The 23,028-nt window shown below is 46.2% G+C and overlaps 1 protein-coding gene across 1 annotated transcript in view; it reads right to left on the minus strand.

Annotated features, from left to right (window-relative positions):
* Positions 1 to 23,028, minus strand: part of CACNA1E (calcium voltage-gated channel subunit alpha1 E) — a 310,736-nt gene that overhangs the window by 283,331 nt on the left and 4,377 nt on the right. The window contains exon 2 of the mRNA XM_057315519.1: positions 711 to 816. Coding sequence (XP_057171502.1) covers positions 711 to 816 — 106 coding nt within the window. The remainder of the gene's footprint in view (positions 1 to 710; positions 817 to 23,028) is intronic.

Consider the following 23,028-nt stretch of genomic DNA (forward strand, 5'->3'; position numbering starts at 1 on the left):
CTGGGCCAACCCCAGGTACAGGTGGGAATTGAGTGCATCACTGAAGGAGAGCGCAGAGCAAGGGAAGCCTCGGGGGAGCCAGCTACAGAAATGGATGGGTGTGGGGGTCACACTCAAGCCAGACTTCTTCCCAGGAGGATGGCTGATGGCTTTGCCTTGGAAGAGTTGGCTTTTCCACAGCTGACCTTCACTTACCCTAGACGTTTAAGGGTTCTCATCTGCAGGTAATCAGACTGAAGCCACTTATCTACACATTTGGATTTTAAGCAATTAGTTTGCCCTCTCTTAGGGGAATACACTAGACACGTGACTCATTGCTTTAAGGAGAATATGGACATAACATCTAGGAAGTTGATCACATAGGCTTTGAGCATCCTTCTCCGTCTCACTTCCCAAGTCCCTTAGGAAGGGCAGCAAAGTTAACGGCCCTTGCACCTGCCCTTTCTTCTTGTCTGGCTGCCATGCAGTGTATACACAAGTGTTTGTGATGCCCTCAGAACTTCCTGCAAGCAGGAGTTAAAAAGGTCAGTCCTCTCGTCCTTCTGCATCCCAGTGGGGTTTGTCACCAGCTTGTCCCTCAGCAAAGAAAAAACTCCTCACCGAACTGTAGGGGAGGGAAGCTGGGAGGGGGCCAGGTGATAAAGCAAAAGAGAAGGAAACCAGGAAAGAGAAAGGACTGGGGGAAAGACGAGAAGGAAGGAGGCACATACCAGTCTGCGGGACATCGGGGTCTTGTCATCCTCAGGAAGATGCTGTTCCAGGGCCAAGACAATGCAGTTGGCAATGATGGTGGCCAAAATCATGTACTCAAATGGCGTAGGAAAGAGGAAGTTAAGGAACGTATTCACCGAAGCGAGAGGGATGAGGCCTCCATGAGGGCTGTGCACACAAATACACAAACTTTATCAAAACCATATGACGTCCGTGCAGTCTGCATGATCTCCGAGCAAGCAGGCAGTGGGCAGTGGATGGTCCTTAGCATGGGAAACTACAACCATTTCTGATTGGGCTCTAAACACAAAGCACCTTCTCCACAAGAAGGACTAATATAGCCAATAAATAATATAGTTAGACATCTGGCTGACACTCCAGATACTTAGGGAGTTCAGAGGCATAGCCGGGGATTAAGCAGGGCCTTAAATGGAAACAGAAAGGAGACAGACACTGATGCGGGAGCAGGCTCCCGCCCTGCCCCACTTCTACCGCGGCGCTGGACGACGATGCTTCAGCAAGGATCCAGCTGTGGCTGTCTGCTGTTGCCTCTGCGAGTCGCATCTGGGAACTCCTCCTCTGGAACCTCTGCTCAACTGAGTAGAAGAGCCCGTGGAAAAAGAACAATTCTCTCCATGTGAGCTCTCTTCCATTTCAAGATCCAACTCAGAAAAATATTTAATGTGGTCAGGTGAAGCTCTCCTTGGCCCACCTTATTTTCTCCTAAGCTTCTCCACAGATAGCAAACAGAGACGCATCATGAGTTTGAGTCCAGGACAGTCAGATGCCCCTAAGAACCAAACTACAGATGAATGGATAATGAATTCAGGCTTTTTTCTGTTGCGTTTTTCTGCAGACAGATGAAGGAGCTCCCTGAGCCTTTCAGAACCACAGGACTATAATTCAAGGGCCTGCATCTGGACTCCTGCAGAAAGGGTGTGCCACAAGCCCAGGAGGAGCTGGAGGGGGGATTGTACACACAGAGACAGGGAATCACCAGTTTCCAGAGTCAAGTCATGCTGCCTGCTGGATTTCATTCCGTGACTATTGTTGTGACAAACACAAGTGAGCTGTCGCCACGGGTCTTGCCAAGCAACCTATGCTCTGGCAGATGCTGGCATCTGGGCAGGAGAAAAGAGCAGATCTGGCCAAGTGGACAGAAGGCAAGGGACCATCCTCCTCGACCCTCCCCCCACATATCCAGGCCTGCTGTGTAGCACAAAGGGCCTAGAGCTTTACCCAGGGAGTACAGATCAGCATCAGGCCCCTGATGTTTCCCCATCCCAGTGGCCATCAGTGGCCAGTGGGCCTTCAGGGCATCCATGAGGAAGGGCAGGGCACAGACCACCTCCCACCAGAGGTGACTTGTGGCAGGAGATGTGAGCTGGCTCCTGTGGCTCAGGCCCGGGTGCTGGAATGGGAGGCTGCAGCGGGTGAGGTGGGAGGCTGCAGCGGGTGAGGTGGGAGGCTGCCTCTGAGCCTCCGGAGCTCTTACTGGCACTCAGCAATGCTCAAGGCCATCTCCTCCCCACCACCATGCCCCCGAGTCACCACCCGCTCTCTCGCAGCTGGCCACCCTTCCTTCCCACACAGCCCCAGTGTTCACCCAGGACCCGCACTCTAGGGACAGTTCTGCCACCGGATCTGAAAGCTGGATGCGCTCAGAGAACTTCAGAGCCAGTCCCTTGCCTTCACACCCCACTGTGCTTGTCTGAACGCACCCAGTCCGAGGAGACTCTAATCGCACGCCCAGCCATTCCTCCTCCCACAGTCTCTCTCAGTACCAAACTAGGCCCCTGAGAGCTAAACACGCCAGCGGACATGCTCCACAGATGCCCACCTAGTGTGCATGCCCACTTTCTTGGGACAAGCCCCACCCACAACCCACCCAGGGCGACCAGCAACCCACTGATCACAGGAGGTATTCTCCTCCCTCCCATCATGGGCTCTGACCCAGAGCTCTGACCAAGTGTGCAGGGACCAGGGACCACAGCAGGACCTGGTGTCCCATAAGCCTTCTGAAAAGGCTAGCTGGTCCTGAGCCGGGTTCAGACACCCATAACCCCCCAGACCCAAATGGTAACATGAAGATGGGAGCATGGCCAAAGAGGTAGCCCAGGCATGCAGGCCTTTTCCTGACAACATGCCGACCAGCCACTGACAAATATCAACAGAAGTTGCAGGCATCTAGGGCAGTGTTCCTAAAATGCAGGCCACGGGATACTAGTGCTATAGGAATTTGCAAACAAATCCATGAGGGAAAGCAGGAATTCAGGAAAGTGAGCAGGTTTCCCCCCAGCAGGACTTCTTGGAGGCTTTGGTACTATGGTCAACAGCTTCCACCGCCTCCCCCAAAGGGGGTGGGAATGGTACACAGCTTTCCCTAACTTGCTTCACCACACCATCCTCTTACCGGAACACCTCTCCTGAGAATGGTGTCAGAGGAACGTATTTGGGAAGCTCTGGTCCAAAGGGCAGCTGTCACTGCTGGCCCCCAGGTGTGAGGAGGAGGGCTGCTGCCCTGCCAGGAGGGAAACTAGTGCCTCTGCCACCTCTGGCCTCACCCTTATTCCCACGAAACCATTCACGAAATGTGGGGCTCAGATGCCCTTGGCCCTGGCTGGCAATGCCCCGAGCAAGTTCAGAGAAGCTGCTTAGCAGGTCCAAGGAGACTTGGCAGGTGACCTGGGAAGCAGGACTCGGGGGTGGCAGACATCATGAGCTCTCATGGGTCTGCCTCGGTTGTAGGATTGCTTTCTGGGGTTCAGGCTTCTTTCCCTGAAAACCTTCAAGTGACAGTCACAGACTTCAAATGAGCTCTCAGTTGCTGACTTGCAGACATGGCGGGTCGTGGCATCCGTATGCCCCCCAGGCCTCTCTACCCTACCACACCTGCTTGGACTGCGGCAGCCCCTCTGCAGCCCCACTCCTTGCTCCCAATTCCACACCTGCATTTCCCTAGCCAGATCACCTAAGCATATAACTCCCCGTGAGGACCTGTCAGCTCACCTACTCAAGAATGTCCAGGTGCAGATACATGAGGCTTCTCTGTGACCACAGGGCTAGCTGGCTTCAGGAAGGTGTGGCCATCTCCAGGTGCTAATGACCCAAACTTGCTGTGACTGGCCAGATACCTGGACGGCTGAGAATTCATGAGGCCTCAGTGAACGGCACTACCTAAAGCCTAGGAGGCTACGATCGAAAAGTGAGGGTTTGGTAATTCATAGGTTCTGAGAAGACCCCATTGCCATTCTCTCCCCAACCCAAATCCTCTGCCTATGGTCTGATGTCTAAGGACCCACACAGAGCAACAATCCTCTGGCTTGAAATGTGGAAACTGTTTAAATGCACATGTCCTTGGGAGGGATGTCCCTTTAGACTTTATGGCTCATCTCAACCTCAGGATGAATTCATGTTTGGGGCAATTAAGAACCTGAGGTGAGATTTTGCTGCAGAAGCAGAGGTGAGACTATGGGAATCCCATTCATCTGTGGATGAGGCGACAGAAAGGACGGTGACTGGGAAATCTTGGCAGAGAACATCCAGCTCTGTCTGGGGCCCAGCCACTCTCCCTTCCAGCCCTTTCCTGTCCCCTCTTGCCCCCTCTTCTTTCTGAAGAAAGCATGAAGGATGCGTACCTACATCTTGGCCCTTTGGCCTCCACCTGCAATGGGCTTTCTCCTCCTTTCTGGTCCCATGTTCAGAGCACCCTAAAATATCACCTCGTCCGTGAAGGTTTCTCCCTGTGCCCCACAGCTCTTTATATTGTACAATTTTATCATTTCTCCTCCTATCTGTCTCCCCCCAAGAAACTACAGCTTGAAAGCAAGGACGTGCTCTTGTTCATCTCTCCAATAGCAGTGCTTATCAGAGCCCCTGGTACACAGTAGGAGCTGACTCAATGCTCAAGGCAGGCATGAATGAATGGGAGACACCCCCCAGAGCAGCAGCTCCATTGAGAAGCCGTCACAAAGACCGCATGGTAGTCACTCACACTGGCTCAGGCCCGGGGTTCCTGCTCACCCCCACCCTTGGGAGCTGACTCAGAGGCACCACTCCCGTTTCTTCTCATCTACCCTCATAACTTCAAGCCAAATAAGCGTGGCTCTAAGGCTTGGGGCTCTGCTACATTTCCCAAGGCAAGAGCCTGGAGTGCAAATAATGGCCCATGGCCTAAGGGAATACGCCTCAGGCTAGACAAAGATGTGACCTGGAAAGGTCAAAGGAAGCTCCATGTTGCCAAGACCTCAAAGAACAAAGCCCTTCATGAGACGGTAATGGAAGACTGTCCAGGACTCTGATTCCTTCCACCCAGGAATTCAGTGGCTCTCATTACATTCTGTGCTTGACACCAAAAGCATTTTGGAGAACTGTATCTCTCCTATCCAGACTGTAGTCAGAGATCTTGAATAAATATAGCTAGCAGAGGGCAGGAGCTCTGCCGGTCATATTCACCTCTGGACCCCTTGTGTCCATCACATGGTAGGCCCCAATAATTGTCTTTTAATCAACTAATTAATGAATCAATTGATAAGTGAATTGCATAGAGAAGCCACAGTCAGAGGTATCCTTGCAAAGGTATCTCCTACTTTTTCCACACTGTGTACCCACTTGAACCTTTTGTACTATAGTCTGTGTATACACATTAGCTATTCAAAAATAGAAACCAGCATGCATAGAAGATCCCTTTAATGTAAAAAAGATTTTTGAAAAAGGAGCAAAGGAAGAAAAAAATCCGTCGTGCTAGAAGGATAGTGAGTTTTCTTGGGGTAGTAGGGTTACTTCCACTTTTTTCTCTACTTCTTTTTTTTTTTTTTAAGATTTTATTTATTTATGTGACAGAGAGACAGCTAACGAGAGAGGGAACACAGCAGGGGAGTGGGAGAGGAAGAAGCAGGCTCCCAGCGGAGGGGCCCGATGTGGGACTCGATCCCGGAACGCCGGGATCACGCCCTGAGCTGAAGGCAGACGCTTAACGACTGCGCTACCCAGGCACCCCTTTTCTCTACTTCTTTATGCATTGTCTTGAGCGTTATAATGAGTACATATTAATTTATAATTGTAAAATCAATTAAAGCTATATGTATTTTGAAAAAACACAAACCAACACAATAAAACCATCTCAACCTGAGGGTCATGGAAATCAAAACAAGGTTTCTGAGAGGATCTAATGCAGGAGAACAAAGGGACCGGACCCAAGGAGGAAATGGACATGAACGTGCTTTGAAACCTGCCAAGACGCCTCCTCTCCCGTATCTGTCTCACTATCTGTTCACCAGGAGCCTCATTTCATCCACTTTCCTGGCAATCTCCCCAAACACCCCTTCACTCCTCTCTCCCTCTGAGCCCGTTAATGAGGACCTGTGTCGCTCCATCTCTCCCCTTCCCGTCTAGCAGCTTCAAGACAATCATTAGGGAAATGACAAAAATAGGTTCGCTTATTGATTTATCTCCTTTACCCGATGCTCCTTCCTTCCAACGGTTGACTTGTTTCCTTAGCAACACAGCTAATTTGAGCGGCACTACTTGGCCTGCACACCTGCCATTTGTTCATTTCCTTCCTGAAGCGCAGAAAGCCAGGGCAAGGAAGAGGGCTGCCCTATAGGCCACAGTTGTGGTGTTGGCTTTGCTTGAAGAGGAGAGGAGCCCTCCTTCTGCCCGGACCAGCAGAGCCTCACTGCCAACACCTCTCAGGGGTAGATCTGCAGGCACAGGAGTTGGATAGACTTAGGCCTCGAGCAACACACTTGGGGTCGTCCAGGGGAAACCTGCATCTTCACCACCACTGGGATGCTGATCCTAGACCCCTTCCACTCTCAGCTGTGTCCTCTCAGAGCTGTGACATCAGAGCGCACTAAGGAGTCTGAATGTACTCAGAGAGGCTGAGAGGCTACCAGGGACAGAATGCTGTGCTCTCTCCCTGACTCCAGGCCTAATGGAGAATGCACTTTTGTGGGGAGCAGCCTGTGGCCACACATGCACTTCCTGAAAACTCCGGGGGGAGTCAAGAATAGTCCACAGTCTCAGGGAAGGCTTGTCTCAGCCTCCTTTACCCATTTCCACCCCTCACTCCTGGTCCAGACCACTCTCCCTGCAAGATCTAACTCCCTTCCCTCCCTTCCATCCCAGCTGCCTATTTTGGGGATGAAAGAGTCCTCAGAAGATGGCCTGGGCCATTCTAACAAGTGAGATGTTAACTCAAAGGCAGTCAGAGGGAAGGGGCCCTACCTAATCTGTGATTCCTTCAAGCACTACACCAGAGAGACATTTTAAATATGAATGATAATGAATTACAGCTATCCAAGTCTTTCACACTAACTTTTTTTCTATGAGAAGAATCAGAATCTTCCTGGAAACCTGCAATGCAATGGAGAAATGTAGATTGGTAATGGGAAACCAGAGCCAGGGTTCTCACTGCAAAATCTGTCCCAACAAGGTACTCGAGGCTGGGAAAAGCACGCCATCCATTCCTGCAGAACCAAACATGAAATACAGGAGGATCAAAGTTTAAAATGACCCATGAATATAAAGTCCTTTGAAAGCCGTTAAGGTGCTACACAAACGCACAGTCATTTTTATTATCTTACTAAATCACGCTTTAAGCATCTGCTCTGACTCTAAGCTTCGGGATAAGCAACAGTTAGTGGTCATAGCCTCTGGGAGTGGGCTGGCTGGCTGCAGCTGGGAGCTAACACTGAAAAGACCCACCACAATAAAGGATTAAAAAAAAAATTATGGTAATGGGCCTCCGGGAAGAGAGCAAAGACATTTGGCCCAGAAGCTCCTGGGAATATGGAAAGCACATCCAAACACCAGTCCCCAGAGGAGGATTTATGAAGCTGATGGCTCTGATGCAATCTCTCCCGATGATTAGAAGGGGCATTAATCACACCCAAGGCCAGAGCTAAGAACAGGAGGGACTGAACCATCACAGAAGTCCGGCTCCAGCTCCTACCGACCCTGATGGAAATGCAGTGAGATCATGCTGCTGAGATCACATCCCCCTCGCCTGGGCTGCTGAGAACGATGCATCTGTCCTGGACGGACCGGTAACATTGAAGACACAGACCGTGTGCCTCAAACCCAGACGCAGCCAGAGCCACCACTCTCATTTCCACAGAGTGTGACTTCACCCCTCCTCAGCTCCCTCACCCTCCCTAGCGGCTGATATTCTCACAGGAATAGCTGCCTCCTAGCCTGTCCACACAGGCCACACATGTAGGCCTTCAACCCTTCAGACTGAAAAGAAAATTAAACCCCACTCTGGTAAAACAGGCCTGGGGCTCGCTCTCCTTCCTGGAAAGATGCCTCACTTTTTGCCCAGATCGTGGTATGAAGTGAGAGCAAGTATGAGGTAAAAAGATGGAGATCCAAGACGGCCGCCTAACGCCTCTCGGCCAGCCTTCTCCACCTCACTCCAACATGCCCAGGTGAAAGGCCAAGTTAAGAGCTAAGCTGAGGCCTGAGGACCCTGGCTCAGAGGCTAACGTGCTCCTCTATAGGCTCCTTCCAGACTTCTTTGCACTTGCTCCCGTGGCTGACCCAGCAAGACGGTGTAGCCCAAAGACCAATCCAGAAAATGGAAGAGACAGAAGGATCGTATTCCTTGGGGTTCTGAGGGACTACAGATGAATTTTTCCATTTCCTGAAAAACAATGCTAATCATCTAAACTTATCAATCTATGAACCACACTCCTGTCTGGAGCAAGTCACACCCTCGATTCCATTTCCTTCTCTTGTCTCAGTCCTTAATTTTAGGCTTCCGGCCTCTGTCCGGGGCTGATCAATAGAGCATGGACCATACATCGCCACCAAAACGCAGGAGGGCTCCTAGCCTGTGCTTCTCCATGTGACAGTGAACAGCGCAAAGAGTGCAAATCTGGAAATTCACACAGTATCTCCTCCTCCCTTTCTGCCCTCATGATAGGAGAAATGCACTGTTAACAATGAGAAGAACGCGGTGGAAGGCTCTGCACACTTCCTGATGTCCCACTTCACTGGCTCATCGTTTCCTCATCACATTTTTTCTCGCCACCCAACTTCGTCTTAAAAAAAACAGATCAGATTGAAAAGCCAAACCCCTTTTCTTTTTTTAAAACAAAACAAAACAAAAATGTATCATGTGACTTCCAGCCTTAACATCAGTTTTTTAACTTTGGTTTCCATGGTGGTGGGATGCAACCTGCCATCACCATGACAACAGCTGCTTCTGTTCAAATTCACCATCTGACAGGCAGTCCTGAACACACATACACACCTCTCCCATTCTCTCTCTCTCGCTCTCTGTCAAGAAGATGGAAATGCCATTACACCTACTCCTGAAGACTTAAATTCTAATGAATGAAAGACAAAGAAAGCAATATTGAGAATACAGCAAAGAGGCGGAGACCCTCCCTTCCCCCAAAAGGCTCTCTGTTGCTGGCACAGTCCCACTGCTTTCCTATGGAGGTCAATGGACTCAGTTACTCAACAAAAAAGATCCCTAGCATCACCCTTTTAATGTTGGCCACATTCAGCCCTCCATTGCTTTTAGACCAAAAAACTCTCATCCGACTCCCATATCCCTGACTCTATATAAAATAACTGAAAGGCAGTTCGCAGTAGTGCTAATTTTGTTCACTAATACTGAGCTCAGCTCCAGACTCATCTGGGCCCCAATTCCAAGAGAAAGGGGAGTGACAGTTCTGAGGAATTAAGACAGCACCGCCTTTCCTCCTTCTTTTGCCTCAGTTTCAGTCAGGTGGATACGTCTTAACAAATTCACTTTGTATGTGTCTGACTAAAGCCTGGACTCAAAACGCTGTCATTCAATACCCAGTTTTGGTGATCAGGGGACAGATGATTGAACGCTACAGAAAAGGGAAGAAAGGACTGGGGAATATTAAAAGCCTCTGGAAGAAAACAAAACAGCGGTGGGAAAATTACCTGTTTCAGAAACCAGAATCTGTGTTTTGATGATACTCTGACAAATTCAGCCCATCAATAGTTCTGGCAGCAGCATACATCCTAGGGGAAGAAGAATGTGGGCTGCAACCAGCAACCACACCCAAAACTATCCCCTAACTTCACATCCACACTTGCTTCATGGGGTGACAGACAGTAGCTGAATGTACAAAGAAAATGAAAAGCTTTTATGAAAGAGTCCACAGATCATCTGTGAGAGAATTTTTGTTTTCCTCTGAAAACCCAGTGTACCCCAGTGTTCAAAGACACCCACTGAGCCTCCAAACCACATGAGAAAATGTTAAGGGCACTAAGGATGTACAGCTTGGGAAGCGAAGATTGGAGAGAGACATCATAGCTGTTTTCAAATATCTGAAGGACTAGCTTATAATGGGGGCTTAGACATGGTCTACGTTATTCTGGAGGGTAAGACCAAGACCAAAGGGTAGAATACCCACCCAAAGGCAGATCTGAGGGAATACAGAGAAGCAGCATCACTCTTCCATAAGTGAGTGGACAATTCCATTACATAGTAAACTGAATGTTGTACTAACAAATGTTTAACAACCAGTCTCTCTAAAGGATGAAAAGCCCTGGTGTATAGCATATGCCAATTTTTGGAGTGTAAATACTCTCTCCATAACTAATTTCAAGCTCCCAACTTGACATCATTGCACATGGAGTTGCAAAGATACACACAATGAGCGCTCAAGGGCTAGGTCTGGCCAGTTCCCACGCACCACTTACTGTAAAGTAAAAAAAAAAAAAAAAATTGAGGCGGAAATTCCTGTATTTGATAGTAGTCGAGCTGGACCAACCCTTGTTGCTAATAAGTGGCTAACAAATGGGTAGGAAACAAGGTCAGTTAACCTTCAGTCACTTGCTCCAGGGCCTCCTGGGTCAACATAATTCACTCTGTTCCTAAGCCTCAAGTTGCCTACTTAGCTAGACCTGCGTTCATGAAGTCTGGAGCACCACCCTTATCTCAGAAGGCTGGTACCTGTGCAGCTGGATGTGGGCCAGAAGCAGCACAGGTGAATGGTTTGCCAGTGCCATGAATCATAATAATTAATTAATCACCCCATTCTGAAGTCTGGGAATACCCAGGGGTTCCTGCTATTTCACCATGGCCTGCAAAAGAACTGAGAGGAGTCAGCCAGCACACACGATGAAAGCACAATCCCAAGAGATGGAAACACATCAGGTAAAAGGCTCACCTCTCATTCTAGAAGATCAGCGGATCTCAGCCTTAGCCGTGCACAGAATGACATGGGAACCTTTAAAAAATTTAAGGATATGGGTATCCTAACTCTAGAAATTGTGATTTGTCTCAGGTGCCCTCTGGGCATCAGCGTTTCTGGACGCTCCCATGCTGACTCTAATGTGCAACCAGGGTAAAGAACACTGCTGTAGATGCCGGAGGCCATGAAACCTAGTGGTACCCTCACCTCAGGTGAGATAACAACAGGAGAAACTAGACTCCCAAGAGCACAAAGGTAAGAACTGAAGGTGCCTTAGAGTTCTATTAACTGTTCCATTACATTCATTTTACAGATGGAGAGACTGAGATCCGAGGTGCAAGGAGAATTTTCTAGAGTCAGGAGTAGAAACCTCTCTGGATTCATAGCCCCACCCCCTGAAAAGCTTAGGAATCTACTGTCAGTACAATCAAGTAAAACTTCCTAGTCTCTTGACTTGAACTGAGGGTTCTAAAAGAAAGGGATCCTTTTATTTGAGTTTACTTCCTCCATCTGCAGACTACTCAATTGTTCTCAAGAGCATATTTCTTAAGGTAGAGTCTGGATAGTTTACCTTTCCTAAGAATACTTAAGAGTCCAGAAGACATTCTGTGATAAGCGCTTGCCAGAGCTCCCATATGCTGAGACACGGTCTTGGTTTTACACTGGGGAGAGGCCCATTGCCTACTGAGTACAGTACCATCAAGTCATAAAGTTCTCCAGCAAGTCATAAAGGATTCTCTCTAGCAACATTTTTAGGAAAGGAGAACATTAACCATTGCTCTGAATCACTGCTTCCCGTTCTCATTGGATCAGTGTTGGTCGGCCTCTCTTGAATTAACCTTCTCTTAACCATTCCTACTCCTTAATTCCTTTCTTATTCATCACAATCCCTATATCTAGCCTCCTATGCCCCAACCCAAGACAAACACTAAAACACATACTTACTAATAAAAGGATAAGAAGGCCCCAGAAAAGGATGAAGGATCTCGAAGGAAGAGGGAAGAGGACTGAGCAGAGAAAGGGTACCGAGGAAAGAAAAGAAGAAATGTGATCAAAGGATCCCTAGACTTAAGGGTCAGGAGCCCTGGGTCCAAACCCGCACAGTCACTTGCTAAGAGTCTCTCTTAGGTCACTGTTACTCCAATAAACAATTATTCTGCGGTGCTAATAGGCAACATGATGGGAAAAGAGTAAAGGATAAAGGAGGAGTATCTATTACCACAACTGACAGAAGTCATTTTTGATGGAGCTACTAATGAAGACATCCAACAATAACATCCAAAATGGAAATCCTGGCACACCTAGGAATACCCTGAAAGTGTCCAAAGCCAATGGAAATGTTTCTAAATTTTCAAGAATAGGAGTTCCATGATAAGCTGAAGTTTTTGGCCAAAAATTTCACTAAAAGATAGTTAATAAAAAGTTAGAATCCTCATAATGGTGGCCTAGGGGTGAACATAAAGCTGCTTTTCTATAAACCTACACTCTCCATAAGAGTCTAAGAGTCTTTTCCACAGCCTCCCTGCCCCCCAACTCCCATTTCCTTAAAAATCTGCAAAGGCAGAAGCATTCAATAGATGAAAGTTCAAGAAAGAGCCGTTAAAGTTGACTCCTCCACACGATAACTTACAACTCTGGGCATCCCAGAAAACAGTAGACTTCTCTGAGGGCTGGAAAAAAGAAAACAGACTTTATATGCTAATATTGAAAGGAGAGGAAGAATTGGCATTTCCAAAGCAAAGGTCCCCTGCAGAGTGATGAAGAAGTATGGCAGCGGAGCTTTTGGTGAAGGGAAAACAAAACAGCAAAGTGCCCCAATTCCAATCCAAGCTCGCATTCCAGTGATCTAGGACTAGATGTCTAAGGTCCATTTAATGATGACCATGATGATGGGTAAGAGATCTCTGCTCTTCTCCCATCTACTGATCTTTTATTCTTCCATGGGTTTAGCGTCATCATACCCAGTGCATGCTACAGATACAGGCAAGCAGTTCACAGTCACCCTAAGAAGATGCTCTGGTAGGGAAGTGCACCTGCCAGTCTCTGGTCTGAACTGAGGCAGTGTGCTACAATGGAAGGAGAGCAGTCAATGGAATCAGAGAGATCACATCTACCTGTGACCTTGGGCTAATCACCTGTAATATGAGAACAACAATGTCCACTTCACCTGGAACTAAATGATATAGTCTCTAAAACACACACAGAGTGTCACACAACAGGCATTTAACAAAGGCATATTGAGGAATGGATGACTCTCTAGGCCTGGAACATGGTCCCCATGTAATGTTGGTAAGACATATAAAACATTATATGACAAAAATATAGGAAGGTAAGAGAAAAGGAAAGATGATAAGCATTATAACTGTGCAGGATTGTTCTGAACCCAGCCTCTTTCACAGTGGAAGTATGGATAGCTGTTGGGACAGTTCTCATTTTCCACAATCTATTCCTTTGCTTTGCTCTTTTGAACCTGTCTACTGGTATTTGTAACAGAAATGAGCTCAGGCTTTATGAGCCTTTGCATTCAGGGGTGGGCATCTGTTACTCTCTAATCATCTCCAGGGAAAAAGGTTACCCAGAAAATATTTAACATCCTCATCTTGGGTGGGGGGTAATGGTGATCCCCAAAACAAATAAATATATACATACATAACTCTCTCTGAGAAGGGAGTGTTATTTTGCCAAAAGGATCAGATCCTCCGAATTTACGTGGGCCCTTATTCCCCAGACCCACCCGCCCTTGTGTTACCACATCCACCCACCCATCCCACCTCCAGACAAGCCCACACCCTTCAACTGCTCCTCATATCAACAGATCAGGAGAACACATGCATCCTTGTACATCCATATGGCTCAGTTATTTCATAAACACAAACTCCCATGCAAATACAATCCAAAGTTAACAGAAAGAAGAGGCAATTCCTTTAATATTTTTTAGGTCCACTCTTTAATTTCTTTTAAATCCTCCAACTGGTTTCCAGAAGCCCAGTGGCATCCTAGTGTTCCATTCACATCCACACCAGTATCCAGTGCCCTCAAGGAAAATGTTCTCCAGGATCCTGGTCAGGTGACCTTCATCAAGTTCATTAGGCAAACGTGCAAGGGCTCAAACACATAGAGGTTCCCCCTCCCCTCAGCCCCCTTACCCTTTCAGAAGCTTCTTCCACACTCAATGGAGTCCAATCCCAACTCCCTTCTCTGACAGAACAGAGATGGAGACCCAGAAAACCTAGAAACCCAAAAGATAAGGAGTGATTCACCAAAAGGCCAACAACCGCTGAGAAGGAAATCCACTCAGAGGCCAAGCTTGTACTCTAGGACGGATCCTTCCACATGCCATCAATCAAGCCATCTGAAACCTGTGGCTACCATTTTTGTACAAACAAAAACAAAATCTATTGTGTTCGTTTAAGCCTGAGGGTTCTGAGTATCTGATCTGCTTTTATGAAAAGCTTGCTGGGAGAATTCCACATCTTATTGCTCCTGAAGATATCTTTTCTGGGTTATAAATCCAGATGTGTCCTTAGGGATAATATCAGTGTAAATTGGTATTAGAAACACGTAAAGAAAGACAGGTTTTGATGTAGGTATTTTAAAAACCTATCTTAAAAAAAAGTAAACTCAGTAACTTTGAGACGGAAAAAAAGGCTCCTGGGAAGACCATCTAGCTGCATTGGTTGAGAACCTGGGCTCTGAGCCAGGCTTCCAGCTCTCACTTGCTGTGTAAGTAGGCAAGTGAGTTAACCTCTCCACACCTTAATCCCCCAACTGTGGGGTGTGGAAAACAAGAATGCCACAAAGAATCAATGCAATAATCTGTGGGATAAATTTAGCACAGTAATCCGGCACCTCGTAAATACTCAACAAGTGTCAGATATACCCACGTCAATGCTAGTACTGACACATATCATGTTTACAAAGTGCTTTCATACACATTAGTCTTGCAAGAGAGGCAAGTAAAGAATGTGACTTCCCCCTCACACCCGAAATCCCTGAGGCTCACAGAGGTTGCAAAACCAACTCCAGGTCACATAATGTTACTTGCAGTGCCCAGGCTAAAACCTGACAAGAGTCAGAAGAAAGGGGATGGTATTATTAGAAGGAAACTTAACTGCAGAGGTTTAATGTTGACTCACCCAGAGTTAACCAGATACTAATAACTAAGCTGTAGTCACAGCTTACCACATGCCAAACACTGTCCTAACATTTTACATGCACTAGCCCACCTGATCTTCTCAAAAATCCTATATGATACACCCTACAGGTAAAACTCCTATTTCATTTTATGTTTTGAGGAATCTGAAGCACAGCCAGGTTAAGTCGCTTCCCCAACGCACACAGCTAGGAAGTTGTGGAAATGGTACCAAGATCAGAATCCAGAGGCCAGTTTTTTTTTAATAATAATATTTTTTTATTATATTATGTTAGTCATCATACAGTACATCCCTAGTTTTTGATGTAAAGTTCCATGGTTCATTACTTGCGTATAACACCCAGTGCACCATGCAATACATGCCCTTCTTAATACCCATCACCAGCCTATCCCAGAGGCCAGTTCTTAACCTTGACACTCTAATGCTTCCAAGCAGAGACTGTACCTCCGAACAGTAAGACGAAGCTTTCACCAGCTGGGCGCTGGACTAGGTGATGTCTAATATTCCTTCAACTCCCGAGATTCTAGGCTTTGACACTTCTATTTTCTAGTAAAGAAATAAAATAGTGTCTAAGTGAATCTCTGAAAATGATATTTAGTGTGGACTTTGGAGAAAGTAGAACACTATATCTTAGCCTAAAATAGACATGAAATAGTCATAAAAGCATGTATTGATTCAGCAAAGCATGTGACAAGGATATCCTGCACAGGATTCTTACTGAATAAAGAAATATAAGCTGGCTAAAGAATAATGCAGAAAATTCGAGAAAAGCTGAACAGTCAATGAGCACTGACCAATGCACTACTGATAAGCAGAAGGGAGGTCCCCAATTCTAACCATATTTTAATCAGTTACTCAAATGAAAGTAGAAAGCGTATGTTTATCCAGTTGGCAGATGATGTAAAGCTCCAGGAAGAGAGCAGAGTCTGAAGATAATGTGCAGTAGAAATCACTTAAATTTTGGAGTTGGACCACTGGGGCTCAAGTTCACTAGTGGTGACCTTGGGCAAGGGATTTAATCTTCTATAGTCTCAGTTTTTCTGTATTTAAAATGTGGATAATAGTTATCTCCCTGGATTGTTGTTTTGTTTAAATGCAGAGAGTCTTGGGGCGCTTGGGTGGCTCAGTTGGCTGGGCGTCTGACTCTTGTTTTTCTTTCAGGTCATGATCTCAGGGTTGTGAGACAGAGCTTGGTGTTGGGCTCTGCGCTGAGCGTGCCGCCTGCTTGGTATTCTTTCTCTCCCTCTCCCTTACCCCCTCCCCGCTCTTGCACAAGTATGGACACTCACTCTCAGATAGATAGATGGATGGATAGATAGATAGATACACAGACAGACAGACAAATGCAGAGTCTGAAGTTTGGTGAATACTCACTGAATGTTAGTTCCCTGTCCCCACTTACAAAGGATCTCTATAAGAAGGACTGTTGCACCAAAAGAAGATAAAATGTACTTGAAATAAACATGAAGTCCTGAATTTAGATTCAGAAATTAAATTGAGAACAGAGTGAGAGAAAACTAATTCTGTCATCAATTCATATAAAAGACCCAGGGTTTATTGCTGGCTGCAAGCGACCTGAAGTCAAGTCAGAAGCACAATGCCATTTCTTTAAAAAGAGAAAAACAATTTAAAAAATTTGTTTTAATTTAAACAAATGTGCCAATGTTAATAAGCACTGATCTATATTCCAGTAATTTAAAAACTAATAGATACTGTCCACTCCCTTGGGATTTTAAACCAATACTAAAGCTATGTGGTAAATGTTACAATAAAGTGATAAACCAGGTGTCATATGGGAGCCCAGAGGACGGAGGTGGTCTTACTCTGCCAAGAGAAATCAAGGAAGTCTTCATGGGAAGTGACTACTGAGTATAGTCTTAAAGCCAGGAAGCCAGAGAGAGAGAGAAGACGTTCCAGGCACAACAGTAAGTGCACAGGCCTGGAGGCCTAGGAGAAGCTGGTGCCTTCAGACATTAGCAGCCCATTGGAACAGTTGAAAAGGTGATTACAGTTGCCACCATGTGTAGAGTAGAGCATAGGAAGCCCTGCCCGCCAAAACCTTGCCCAATCACAAAGCAAACAAATAACAGAACCCAGACAGGAACTTAGGCTTCCTGAATCATTACCTATGCTCTCTACCCCTGTTGTCCTATACCATAGCCACTAACCATACATAGCTATTTAATCTAAATTAATGAAAATGAAATGCAATTTAAAATTTAGTACTCAGTCACAATAGCCACCTGTCAAGTGCTCAAGAGCCACATGTGGCTACTGGCTACTATATTAGACAGCACAGATAAAAATATATATCCATCAGCACAGAGAGTTCTGATCTACAGCACTACTCAGTGCCATAGGACCTTAAGTGAATGACAAGTAGACTGGGTTTATATTGCTTTATAGAACAGAAAGGAAAAATAAAAACAAGCAGGTGGAAGCGCTAAGGAAGAATATTTCAATGTCCTACACCTTAATGACAAGATCACCCCATCACAGGAAGCTTAATGGCCACCCATCAGGGGGACATAGAAAAGAGGTCCTCTATTGACGTAATGCTCTTTGGTTAGAATGTTTGTATTTTACCATCCAGTCTGGCTGATGCACTAATGCAAACATATCTCTGTAGCTCCTCCCCATGGAGTTCCTGTCCTACTTGTAGCTAAGGGATATGATGCTGGATTGGAAGTCACTATGACTGCTGGTTCAGCATCCCAACATCTCAGAATGTGAGAATTTTCTAACATAGCTAGCATTGCAATCCATGGACCACCTGAAATTGAATGCAAATTGTATGTGTATTTTTTTCAGGAAAGAGGGGTGCCTAGCACCAATCAGATTTCAATAAGATTTGTGATCCCAATATAGAAAGCAAATAAACACTGTACTGGAGGGACCAGGCAGTCCCAATCCTCCAAAAAGAGTCATCTGGATGTCATCAAGATGGCCACTAGGGTCATTCCCGACTGTAAGGTTCCATAGTGGGAGCATCTAAAGACATTCACCCTGCAATTGAAGAGTTGCAAGTCAAGCATCCCTTGACCTTGATCAAGGAGAAAAGAGATGGGACAAATATAAAAGGACATGGAAATAACCCAAGGCACTAAAGTTGGATAATTCAGTCAGGTCAGGGAAGGAAGAAGAGAATCTGTCAACCTCGTCCTGAGATGCCCATTGGAAACTCTCTTGTAAATCTTGATGGCTCATTTTCAGTGAAAGCCTACGGACACAAGCACACCCAGTCAGATGTAACACCAGCTTACTAGCTGGAGAACTTGCCCAGGGAATCCAAAGTCTCCTGAGCTATCAATTCATTTAAAAAAATATGACTTTGTTCTAATCACCACCTGACAGTATGACAATTGTCCAGAATTCACCTCCAGGTCCTAGAGTATCTCTAGACCTGAAAGAACTGATTTCTAGAACAATGCAGTGAGTCTTCTGTTATCTGGTATAGCTACAGAAGAACGCTTTGGTTAATTTAACAACAAAAAAAAGTGATAAAGAGCTACTTTAATCAATAAAGATTATAATTTGCAAAAGCTCTGAACACAATAAAGCACACACACCATTCAAACCATGTTGAACATGATGTAATGAATGCTTCATTGGCGATATTCAGAAAGCACTATGGCATTTTGTGGTGCCTGGGGGCCATCGGAACAAATCTCAATTGTTATTACACTATAGATGTCTGGGCGCCAATTAATAAAGAGTTCTGTATAATAAAATGCCAGATAACAAATACTGTGTGCTTTTTTCACCGTCCATATTGGGTAATACAGAAACTGGAGTGATCCTTAGATAGATCTTGAAGTAGATAAACCTTGTCTTTTACAACCTCCGAATTTGCATGTGCCCTCACTACCTCCTAGCAACTTCCTCTTCCCATGCTCGGGCCACCCATGATCCTACAGGTCCAGCTCAGTGCAACACTAGGCACGTAAGAGATACTTCAGTGATGCTTTCTGTTGACCAACAGTAACCACCTAATGAAATCATCTAACAAAATTGTACCGGATGCTCGGTGCGAGCCAGAGTTGCGCCAGGTGCAGAAATTAATTAGGGGCGTGTCCTGTACCAGTCTCAGAAGAGCCTGCTTTCAGTTATACGGTGTTAATGCCATGTAGCAGCTACTATATCCCGGCTCCCAAGATCATTTGCATTTTGACAGCGAAGTTTGGAAGCCTCACTACCTGAACCCAGAGGTCCCAGCAAGGCTTCAGGTGACAGATGAGAGAAATTTGGGATGGGGACTCTCCTCTGCGATTTGCAAAACTGGCCTTCTCTGAAGGCCCTGCCAGGCAGACAACAGAACCACGTCAAACAGTGGTTCTCAGAGTACGGTTCCGAGACCAGCAGCATTAGCGTCACCTGGGAACTTGCAACAAATGCAAATTCCCAGGCCCTACTTCAGACTTACTGAATCTGCAAGTCTGGCAGTAGGGTCCAGAAATCTGTATCTTAATAAGCCCTTCAGTAGATTCTGAGACCCACGGAACTTCAGAACCAGTGACGCAGATGAAATGGGCAGTGCATATGTATGACTTCCGCACACAGAAACTAACTGAGGCATTAGCTCTGATGCTGATGGAAGTCACTGTTGGAAGGAACAGTCGTTGACAAAACAGTGGCAAAACAGTTCCCAACAGCACACAGCTGGAAATTGCCAGGATGCTGGTGAGTGACTGTTGAAAATCTATTTCATGCTTTTTGACTCTGACCAGCCCCATGAGATGATGGTGTGGAAATTGAGAAAGAGGCACCGAAAGTTTGAAACACTTCAAACATACAGCCACGTCGCAGGTGGAGAAAAGCTTGTGAGGGCTAATTTTCATCCCCGTCCTGGTTTTCAGAGCCTCTCCTCTGGGTCAATGAGGCGCACACGGTGCCTTGCATCTCAGCCACAGAAATGATGCCAGAGTCTGATTACCACAGTCCTCAGTTCCTGACATTAGTCAGAGCATTTCTTCCTTTCCCCTTAATCTGTGACCCACTGGGCAGCCACATCCTCTTCATCCCTTCTCTGAAGGGGAGGGGATTTTATAGACACCCCAGTCCCGCCTTTAATGGCAGAAGCCTTCAGAAATCGAAGGCACACATGTGACCCAGGCTTTCCAAATTCTCTAGGGATGGGAGGAACAGATGCAGTGCAAATGCAGCACGACCAAATACAGCAAAAAATACAGCCTCGAAATTATGCAGAGTCGCCACAGCAATTCCAATCAACCACCTGCAGGCAAAGACCACACCTGGCATAGGCGCCACACACGGCCTCTCCTGGACGCCCTTCACTGGGTGGACCGCGGGATCCTGTAGCTGGAGCCCAGCCTGGAGTCAGTCGCATTCCCAAGCTCTGCCTACCTGCCTCGGGAATGAGCTACCACTTTAAAACTGTCTTTTTTTTTTCTTTTAAATATTCAAGAGGACAAAGAGTGGAACTGCTTAGTCCTACAAATTTGGAACCCAAAATACAATAAAAAAAAGACACTCCTAAGAAGTACCCACTGCTCTGCCAGTGTCTTGGATAACTGACACTTTTTAGTCATTCAGCGCCGCTCTCCTTAGTCTGGCCCATTTCTCCCTCTTAAGGACACACCTCCTGGCTGCCCCTTGCTTTCCAGAAATGGTGACATGGGGGTGGCTCATCAGAGTTTATAGCCAAGACTGGCCACCCAGGGAATGGAAAATTAAGTAAACATACCTGGGCAATTCAGTGAGCAAAAATACACCACAGACATCTCCCTAAAGTAGAATTGACACATAAGAGACCAACCACTAGGTTGGAGAAGCCTAAAAACTCAGTGCTGTCCTTACTGTCCTTAAATACGAGTGATGGTGGAAACACACTGGTAAGCCGCCACGCAAGCCCTTCCCGCATGGGTTCAGAATGCTTGGGAGGGGAAGTACTAGCACAGGTCACTGGTGGTTTTATCCCTCCTTGAAAGGGATTGCTCTAAAAGCTACCTTGTGTTGATGATGGCAGAGGTGATGGGGAGTAGTATACATTAATTTCAGTGGCTGCTCACCCCTTCAAATTCCTATGTGAATTCCCACTGAAGTTTGAAAAGAAACAATTACAGAAGCCTTCTTAGCTCTGTGGCTCAGCATTTATTAGCATGAAGACCTGGGATGACAAGAACATTCTGAGCGACAAGGACTGGGGACACAAATATCTTCTAGTTAACCATGTTCTCTGAATAGAGGAGGGGCGTAGCTGCATATTTATGGGGCACTCAAATGTAACAGGACTGGTGGGAGGCAGTCATTATAAAAGCAGCAGGAAAAAGCATGTAAGAAGAGAGCTTCCCCCCCCTCCCCTGCTACCTTTCTCTTGCGTCCCAGTCCCACTGCAACAAACAGCAGACATAGAGGGAAAAGGCAATCTGTGAAGCTGGTCCTCGGCAAGAGACCTTGCTTGTATCCAAAGGAAGACAAATAACCTTCCTTTTTCTGAAAATCCTAAGGAAAACCCACACATATAATGAATTATTCACAAAGGCGGAACCTAAAAATGAGAGAGGGAGAAATACAGAGAGATGGAAAAGGGACAGAAGACTGCAGAAAGAGAAAGTCTCTCTCCTTGAACAAAAGGGTATTCATTACAGTCACATCCAGGTTCCCTCTTTCACGTGTGTGTGGTCACTGATTGAAAAAAAAAAAAAGATCAGTAGAGTGGCTTCTGATGGCTGGCTTCCATGGCTGGGCATTGGAGAACCGCAGCTTCCCAGGCAGCCCTGCAAACAACATAAGGGAGGCTACAGGGCTGCTGGTGGGACCCAAGGAGTCAAGGGTTTGCAGGAGTTCTGACAGCTTAGCAAATCTTGGCTCTGTTCTATTTTAACGAAGAACATGAAGATGGCCGAAAACCAGATGTTCCTATAAAGAGGGGAAAAGCAGCAGAGCTGCAGGGGGAAGAAACCCGACATTTTACGCAGCAGCAGCTAAAAAGAGATCAGCAATTCTGGATGGAGTTAATAATTCCAAAGTCTGGATCTCTTGGAAGATAAAAAAACCTGTTCTCATTATTGTCCCTCTCCTCCTTTAATTCATAGTGTGCATTCCACCTATAACAGGGAAAGCAAGTGGAGGGAAGTGGAGAAATGGTGACATGCGAACCAAGAGACAACACTATCACATCCAAGATATTTTCGTCTCCATCCTCCAGTCATTTCATTTCTGTCAAACTCCTTCACTCCAGCTTGCTTTCCAGGCTGCATCCCAATTACAACTGGTCCCCACAACAAGTCAAAGCCTGGTTTCCGGAGGAAACGTTACCCACACCTCATTTCAAAGACAAAGCCAGTGGACATTGTGGAAACTGTCCTTCGGTAGGCTCAGAAAATGAAGACTGTTCTCCAGCAGCCGCAGGGCCAGTTACAGTCACTATCTGCTTCACTGTCTGCATCTGTGCCCAGGTACACAGAAGATGTGAAGTCTTTCTGCATTATGTGATCATAGGATATAATTACAGACTTTGTCCTTGTTAGCTGCCACCCTCTGCCCTAATCAAGGCACTCTGACTCATGATCCATTAGCGTTACATCAAACCTGAAATTCTTGCCAAGATTACAGTCTACTACCCTGCAAGGTGCTCTATATTTATAGGCCACCAGACCAGGAGAAAAGTTTACGTCAAAATGGGAGAAGTAGGAACTGAAGCTTTCAGTAATCCTCACCAAAACCCTCCAAAATACATAGGCAATTTACAATGGGAAATTCACCACAATAAAGCACATATCCTCTGACCCAGAACCGGAGTCTCTTGAGACTACAGTGAAATTCTCTGCAACAAGAAATCATGGATGAATAGCTACAAGTTCATTATAATGAGCTTTCAACTCTCAGTGGCAGCAAACACATTTGATCTTCCTACTTTAGACCCTGTACATTTCTGCATGAAACATGTGATCCCCTGCTGAGATGACCTACATCATCGGTGGGGAAAAAAATTCTCCCACTGCCCATCAATGGCACAG

Source organism: Ursus arctos, unplaced genomic scaffold (assembly GCF_023065955.2).
Source record: "Ursus arctos isolate Adak ecotype North America unplaced genomic scaffold, UrsArc2.0 scaffold_2, whole genome shotgun sequence".
NCBI lineage: Eukaryota > Metazoa > Chordata > Mammalia > Carnivora > Ursidae > Ursus > Ursus arctos.